Source organism: Poecilia formosa, unplaced genomic scaffold, assembly GCF_000485575.1.
Source record: "Poecilia formosa unplaced genomic scaffold, Poecilia_formosa-5.1.2 Scaffold481, whole genome shotgun sequence".
Classification (NCBI taxonomy): domain Eukaryota; kingdom Metazoa; phylum Chordata; class Actinopteri; order Cyprinodontiformes; family Poeciliidae; genus Poecilia; species Poecilia formosa.
This window is the reverse complement of record NW_006800420.1, coordinates 373,102-381,732: the sequence shown is the minus strand read 5'-3', so window position 1 is coordinate 381,732 and position 8,631 is coordinate 373,102. Positions and strand designations below refer to the sequence as shown.

At 41.9% G+C, this 8,631-nt stretch overlaps 1 protein-coding gene across 2 annotated transcripts in view; it reads right to left on the bottom strand.

Annotated features, from left to right (window-relative positions):
- Positions 1-3,759, bottom strand: part of snrpb2 (small nuclear ribonucleoprotein polypeptide B2) — a 9,608-nt gene extending 5,849 nt beyond the window's left edge. For both annotated transcript variants that reach the window (XM_007578497.2, XM_016664381.1), the window contains exons 1-2: positions 3,650-3,759; positions 2,649-2,720 (exon numbers count right to left, since the gene is read on the bottom strand). In XM_007578497.2, coding sequence (XP_007578559.1) covers positions 2,649-2,712 — 64 coding nt within the window. In that variant the 5' untranslated portion in view covers positions 2,713-2,720; positions 3,650-3,759. The remainder of the gene's footprint in view (positions 1-2,648; positions 2,721-3,649) is intronic.
- Between the last annotated feature and the right edge of the window lie 4,872 nt (positions 3,760-8,631).

The window sequence follows — 8,631 nt, the reverse complement described above, 5'->3', positions numbered from 1 at the left end:
CTCTGTGCTGCCTTCAGGAGAATGGGACATCAGAGTATCAGCCATAAAATTTCACCCACATGGCATTTACTGTGCAAACCAGAGCTTTCAGTGGAAAAACAAAAGTTCCTTTAATGCCATAGAAATATGAGACAGAAACATGGATTATATCTTCATATAGATCTGTCTATTGATTATAGATTAATAGTTCGTTGCTCCATTCTGTATCACAGTTCTCCTGTTTCAGAGTTTTGTGCAACGTGTGCATCTTTTTTGTTTTACCCCTTAAGGCGCGGAGCGGTCGGGAAGCGTATAATGGAGAAAAGCTGACTGACATAAACCTTACAGCTCCGATGTTAACGCTACAAAATGAACGCTCTCTATCGAGGTGTCACCATGCAGGGATTTCTTTATTTAAATGGTTCATTATTCAGAGGGTCTCACAGTGAGGGTATCGTGATTTTAGTCATCACATGTTTATCCTTCCATGGAGACGTGCAGCATCCGGACGAAAATTAAAACACTTTTTAATATAAGTTGCTGCTCTGCCTCAATCACAGTACTGACAAAACATATGTACAAAAATCCTCAATAAAACAAAATATTTGAAAATCAGACAGACAAGTGAATCTCAGCACCATCATCAGCCGGTGAGACGGTGAACTGATGTGGTGAAGCTACCAGTAGCTGCTCAGCGGCGCCGGGTCATTTTCGAGGTGGGGCCATGAGGCGTTTCATCACCTCTGTTGTCAGGCGCTTGTTCAACCGACATGATGCACAGCCTGTCAATCAGTTCAGAGGGTTCGTCTCAGTTTGTCCCGTAGCAGTAAACATCCTTTAGGACGATGTTTCTGGGTCTACGCGCTGCGGTCACAGAGATTTGGTGGAACATAATCAGAAAATGTTTTAATAGTTGTCAGTGGAGAACATGCAGAAGGAATGGACTCCATATGCCTGCAGCCGATCCAAGAACAGTGTTGCAGCACCGTGTCTGTCACCATTACATGTTTGGTGTGAACGCAGCAGTAGCAGGTCAAACAGTTACAACTGGGTCAGCTCTTCAGTTCGCCACACACACACACACACACACACACACACACACAGCTCATAAACCAGCGACCCGCCAGAACCGCGCAGGGTAAAAAGCTCTGGCAGGATCCAAACACCCTCTTTCATTTTCAGCTTACAGAAAAAGCGCCAAGTCGCCAAATTTACTAACGTAAACTGACCAATAAGATTTAGGCTTTGTGCGAATCTCCAGGACTCACACAGCTCGCTACGTACAAGACGTTCTGACACAGAAGACTTTTTTCTGCTAAATGTTAATAGTAAAGAGGGTTGATAAAACAAAATCAAAAATTATTCTTTTCCGTTTTGCTTAAAGGGAAATATCAAGGTTCACACAGTGCTACAGCTGCGGGCGCTCTGTGCTCAGCTACTTACTACAAATCCAAAATACACAAAATATGCCGAGGATAAGATAGATGTGACAAAAGTCACGACTGGTCAAATGTTTGTAAAATAAAAAACAATAATAAAATAAATCCTCCAGCAATGCCAGTTTAGAGCAGCAGGACAAACTAATGGCTCCATCATCATGTCACGGCGCAGCAGCTCTGCACTGAGGGTCTAAAACCAAAAGGCAGCGCAGATGAGATTTGCTGCTTGTTCCACAAATTGTGCGGGAAAGAGATGATGTGAGTGGGACAGATAACCAGCCAGACTGCTGACAATATTTTTGCATTAAAAACAAAATGAAAAACACCATGAATAAACTTTAATGTGCTTCTTATTTAGCACAAACATGAATTTCAACAGCCAACAGAGAAATCCATCAATAGGGATCAATACTTATGGCTCCTGACGGCTGATTGGCTTTTGGAACAGCAAAGAGGGAAAAAAAACAAATTCATGCAATTATTTTTCGACCTGAGCCAAAATTATCTGCTCTGGGCGAAGTGTGGCTGAGCATTTGGTCCGGCCCGTAAACGGACATGTGGGCCCGATGTCTCTTTTTTTATCATCATCGTCACAGTGAAATGGTGACAAATACAGAAATCTCACTTAATCTTTAGGCAGAATTGGTTCAGATCTGGACCGGATCAGAGCCAGAGCCTGTTTTCAGGTGTCAGACCGGTTCCTGGTCCCAACCCGACCCGGAGCTGCCATGTGGTAACCTTTGGGTGACCGTTATGATCTGGAGCCTTTTGGTCCAGACCTCAGTGCTGCAGGTTTTATCTGTGCCTCTGTCTGCATAGAAACACTGACAGCTGTCAGACTGTCAGAGTTATGTGCAGCCAAAATGTCTGGCGGGACCAGCAGGGCAGGGCCGTAAAGTGGGGGGGCCAATGGCCCCTGGCTCCCACTGTTCCAGGGCCTATGAGCTGCACCAAGAAGCTACAAACACTGAAGAGAAGAAGAAGAGCTGCCATCGATACAGTTGCAGCATGTTTTAATGTTACACAATACAATTTTAACAAGTTGCTCGGAGTCTAAACTGGTATTGTTGTGCATTTAAGGTGTAAAGTTTGCCTTTGACCAAACGCCCCCCAGAAGAATCCCAGCGCCCCCTGCTGTCCTCTGAACGCCCCTGGGGGCGGTACGGCCCACGTTACGAACCGCTGATCTAGATGTTGGAAGATGAAGACAGTAAAGCAGTTTGCACTGACCTTCTTTCTTCACTTTATCGTTGATGTTGTTGATGTAGACGGTGTGATTCGGCCGGATGTCCATGTCTGAATCTGAGGAAACATGAGGAGAGATGCTGACGCCTAGCTGTCCACCCGGGGGGCACAGCGACCCGTCATCCACCCCAGATAGGGCACGGCGGGCCGTTGTCCGCCATGAGGCCCAGGCGTTGGACCTGTCCTGACTTATTGGACCCTCTCAGCATCCTTAGACTGTAGGAAACATGTTGCCCTGAAACTGGACCGGATCTGCTGGTAGTTCTGAAACACCCAGTCACCTAAAATCGGCTGCTGGGTCAAAGGTTAACCTGAGTCACATTAAGGAGGTTTTTCACCTTTAACCTCTTTATTTTATGGGTTAAATGATGTCACTCAACAGAAAATCAAAAAACTAAAGCAGAATAATTTCCTCCATCACTGGCCCAAATAACCGGACAGACCCTGATGTCTCCATCCTAACACTCTGATGCTACAGTACGCTCATTTAATTTTATATTTAATTTCCCTTTGGGATTAATAAAGTAGTTTTGAATTTTAATTTAAAATAAAAAACAAGAGATTTAAAATAAGAACTAATAAGAAGAAAAACAGAGGGACTCAAACGGGATGTTTCTGTTTCAACATTGACCGTCTTTACAATCAGAACATTCAGGTTGATAAATTATTTCTGTCCCAACAAGTTTAACGAAATACTGAACAAACTGAAGGAAATTCAAAGCTGAATATGGAAAATGCCTAGGCTGAATATTCTGGCAAAACTCATCAATAAATTCATGTTTTTGTCTCGTTTTAGTTAATTCATTCTATTTTAGCACGTCAGGCTAATGTTAGCATCTGTTAGCTCTACGGCTAACAGCTCCAGTTTAAACCACTTCCGTTGGAGCGGCGGGCTTCACCCCCGGTCAGAACAATCCGGATCATCGGCCAGACCAAACCTGGGTCACTTTCTTTTGATTGGAGTTAAAGGAGCAAAGAAAACTCACCTGTTCTGAGGTAGGCAGGAGCCACACCGTTGTCTGCGCTCTCGGTCTTCTTCCTGTTCAACCGGCAGCTAGCAGCTGGACTACAGACAGCTTATCGCCCCCTGTTGCTCCGGAGGAGAAGGTCTTCTTTTTCTTCTTGAAATTTATTGGCGGTTGGCAAAAAATGTTAGGTAAGCATTACCGCCACCAACCGGTAAGGAGTGTGGACCACATGACAAAAAACAAAAGAAAACTATATGCTATTATACAACTTATTTGTTTCAAAAAAATCAAATATAGCCTGATATCCTCTGCTTCCTGAATTATTTTGCAATAAATCAACAATGTCAAATTTCATTTTCATATTACTGGCGTTCCTAATTAACTAGTTTATCTAAATCTGGTAATTCCTGCAATACACAATAACATGTTGTATTGTCTCATGTTCCCCACAGTCACATTTCCTTGTCTGGTGTTTCTCTATCAGAAATAATGAACTATTCACTCCAGTGTGTCTGATTCCAAGTCATAAAATAATTATCTCTTCTCTCCTGTTTCTTTCTGTTCTTCTCATTTGTCCAATTCTCTTTTGGATTTCATAAAACCACCATCCTTTCCTAACGTTTGCCACCTCTATTTTATTTTTTGTTTAATTATACCCTTTATTTCTGTTGTACTAAAACTAACATTAATATGTATCCTTACCCGATCGGTACTTTCCTTAGCCAGTCGGCCATTTTTTGCAAACTACAGTTACTTGCTTATGATGGAGTATAAGGGCCAGGCTCTGAGTTTTTGACTTGTTTTAAATACGAGTAAAGTTGGACGAGAATAAAGTCGTAATCTTATGATGACTTTTCACCATACTGCGCTAAATTACGGAATACTGATCTTGTAAGGTTATAGTTGGCATTGGTTTAACAAATGAGTAAATACTAAATGTTTTAGCACATCAGAAGAAAATGTTCAGCCCTAAGGCTGAAACGATGCTTACACAACTTTTTATTTAATAGAAAGAACCAGACTTGCTGAGCGGGTCACGTTGCACATCACTCTATCAGTTTTTTAATTTAACGACTTTCTTCCGGCAATACTGCGTCTTTACTCTGCCAATATTTAAATTATTCTGCTAATGACGGTATTCTTGTAAGGTAAGGTAATTTTATTTATATAGCACATTTTCAGCAACAAGGCAATTCAAAGTGCTTTACATGAATTAAAAGGAAATACAAACAAAATAACAAAAAAAAGGAAAGAATAGGAAGAAAAAAGCAAAATGACTAATCTAAGTCCTTTTCTGGTGTAAAGTGAGTCGTTACAGTTTCTAAAAAGTTGTAATATAAAAGTAATTAAGCAGTGACTGATCCTGTTAAGTATTTCTGGATTCCAAGTTCGTAGTTATTCTAATTCTAATTCTGATTCCATTTCTGGGCTGTATAATGATCTGAATAGTGCGTACTCCACAATAAACTAAAATAATCCTTTTCTGGGTTAAACAGTGAGTACTCCACCGTTTCTAACAAAATAAAACAAAAAAGAGGAAAGGACACATTAGGGCAAATGGCAACTTTCAGACAAAACAAAGGGGCAAAACAGAGACATGAGTGAAGGCAGTGACGTCACAGGGCCACGAAACCAGGTTACTGAGCCCCTGGCAAAGTCCGATAAAGGTCTTATTTATCGAGGAATGTCCTTGGGACGCTCAGCTCCACAGCTGCATGGATACAGGAGGGGGTGAGGAGGGAAGAGCCTTGTGTTTACATATCTTCAAGGCAGTGACGGCGGTGAGGTTCATAGCTGGTGAGTGTTAAGGAAGAATATCTAAATTAATTAACTTTGGAAAAAGTCTGGCTCTCTCTTCCTCTAGATCCCAGGTCCTCTCGGCAGGCCGCGTGTGGCCACAAGGAAAACAACAGCAATGCGTGTTGACGTCACAGAATTACAGAGTTTAATCCAATATAAGACAATGCATAAACTTACAAGTAAGACAATGCACAAACTTACACCAGAAACTGCAGAACAACGGAGACATACATTCATTTACCTGACATAAATAGAAAGAAGAAGAAAAGCAAAGACGTGCAAAGACATCATTGGAGAATTGCAAGAGCAAAATCTGATTTGTTACTTCTGTGTAGAAAGTTTTATCTTCTTTTCTTTAATTTTATTAAAATAAGGCGTATCTTTGCTCCTCCAACCAGGAGCTATCTCTGACCCTCTATCTGAAGCCAGGAACTCCTGCCGTGTTTACGGCCTTTCACAGATGAGTGTGAAAAGCTGGAACTTCTCCTGATTGTTTTCCCACACAGACAAAAGGCAGTTCAAACAATCCTAGCAAACCATCTGCTGGAACTACAGGTAAATTAAAGGTCAATAAGTCAGAATACATTACTAATTTCAAAACCACAATTAGGGCATTTGGATCAAGACAAGTTAAGTTTTAAAACTAGCTTATTTTAAATTTATTTTCTCAACATGAGGCACCGACTTAATTATAATCGGATTTACAAATCTAGACCCCTGCATGTTATTGTTTACATAAGGAAATTTCGAGCATGCGTACAACGCTGGAGGGCAAAAATACTATTCTTAACATGTGATGCTTAGCCGTGCCGCAGAATAATTCCGTTATCTCAAACTTAGACATGTAGATATTATTAATTTTGTGCTCTGCTTAACAGCAAAGGGAGAAACCGTTAAAGTACAACTCAAAACCACGTATTTCTTGCTCTCTGCATCAGTGCAGCTCCTGTATGGCTAGCTCGCTGTTACTGTCTCTTACTCTGCAGTTGTGGAGTCACAATGTCTGGGTTCATGAGCGCCCCCAGCCATGAGGCACGAGAACTGCCTGCCTCACCTCGAATCTGTTCTCTGCCGTTTCTGATCGCTCCTCAGCAACGAAACACGTTACACACACAGTTGGTGACAATAAAAACACAGTACATTAAATACATAAGCTAAATTATGGAAAATCAGTTCATACATTAAATGTTTTTAACCATTTTATTGGCGACCTACAGACAGGAGGAGCATGCTCCCATAGAATGGCAACCGGTGCAGTTAGCGAGAGGTTGCGCAATCCCAGGTGAGGCTCAGCTCGCTGCTTCCTCACCGGCTTCGCTTCCAGGCATTTGAATGGGAAAATGGGAAAATTCTGTGATTTTGAAGAAAAAAAAATCATCTGATTTGGTTAAATTAAATGAAACAAAAAGGTACTTTATAGTACAAACCACAGGGTGAAAATATCTTTATAAATGATTATATTATTTTTCCATGATGACAGGTGAGGCTCTGCCTCACCTGCCTCCCCTGACCGCATGTCACTGCTTCAAGGAGATTAGAAATATGCAGCCCTTCCAAGGCCACACGGGGAAAGCCAATTCAGAAACAATGTCTTAGGTCGGGAAGATGATAAATTTCAATCTCCCCTAAAGTCTCTCAGATACATCTCAGTTCTCAATAATCCAAATTAGTTTGGTCGTTCCACTGAGCCGAAACCAGCAACTTCTCCAAGATTGATTCCATCCTGTTGGTGAGTTTTAGAGTCCTCATCTCTGTCCACACCAACAGTCTGATGTTCGCTAGTTCGGCCACAAATTTGTTGATAATCCAGGAATCCACAAGCTCCAAACAGCAGAAATCCTGTTATCATGAATAAATCCAGGTGAATCCTGCCAGGTGTGTCCCCACATTACAGGGGGGCTTTCCTGAGCCCGGACTTCTCATCGAGAAAATTTGATCAATTGCATTGAGAGATCAGATGACCAGATCCATAATTTGTAGATTTGGAGGATGTGCAAGAAAAGGCTCCAAAAATATAGAAAAGATAAAAACAGAGCAAGCAGGTCAGGCATGGGCAGGGAGGGAGCAGAGGGAAAAAACGTCTGTCTACATCGAGAGCAAGAGAGGAAAAGATCTTGTTGAGGATGGATTTCTCTTAGCCTGGCCATAAAACTGTCATACTTGCTTTACTGACCAAAACTATCAAACTCTCTGACATGTACTATCAAACTGTTTGATTGCAACGGAAGTTAACTTAAAACCGTAGTTTCTGATTGGACCCCAGGCAGGAAAAGGCAGATTTTCACGGACAGAAAAATAGCAGAGCGGCAGCGACTCACAGAGTCAATGACTATTTTAAGTAGCATCGTTCATGCTCCTGCAGTGGTGTCAGCATGATCAAAGTGTTAGATAGAAGCAGACCCGTCTGTCACCGCGGTGAATCCAGTCTGGACTCGATTTTAATGTGCGCGGCGCACAAGTTACGGCGCCCTCCTTTCAAAATAAGAGCGCACCTCCGGTTTATGTTTGATTCGCACTTTAGTTTCTTTCCGGCGGCTATAAAAGTTTATATCTTTGTGTTAATTCATTTGCTAAAGGAAATTATGATTCTGAAAATAAATTAAAACATATTGTGTGGAAAAAAATCCTGTAAACCACATATGTACAAACTCAATCAAAATAGCTGACATTTGACAGGCAAAAAATCCATTTCATATTCATATTCCATGAATAATAGTTACCAGTGACTTCTCTCACCTCAGGGTGACACTGGGACAGCTCTGCAAGACACAATGCGATGCTGTCCTGCTGTATGAGCTAACGATGAATGAGTGTTTACAGCGGGACAACGTTTTGATGACCCTTTAAAGGTGTTAAATAAACCCTAAAGTCTGTGAAAGTCGATGTGTTTAACCTGCTTTTTATTGCCCGAGTATTTTTCCATTCAAAATGCGGGAAGGGATGGAGAGATGAGGGTGATGTGCTGTGGTCCAGCCTCTTCATTACACTCTTATGTTTTTGATCTTTTCTCCAGTTTCATCTCTGAACTTGTTGAGGCTTTGACCTGTTTGTGGATTGGCTTAACTGACCGGTACAGGCAGTGGCGCAACTGCACATTATTCAGGTGGATGCGAAAACATAACTCGGCGCCCCCCCGCCCCCAGGCGTCGCTGCGTGGAGTGTAAAACTCGCTGCATTTTCCTCGTTATGTGCGAGAGGTG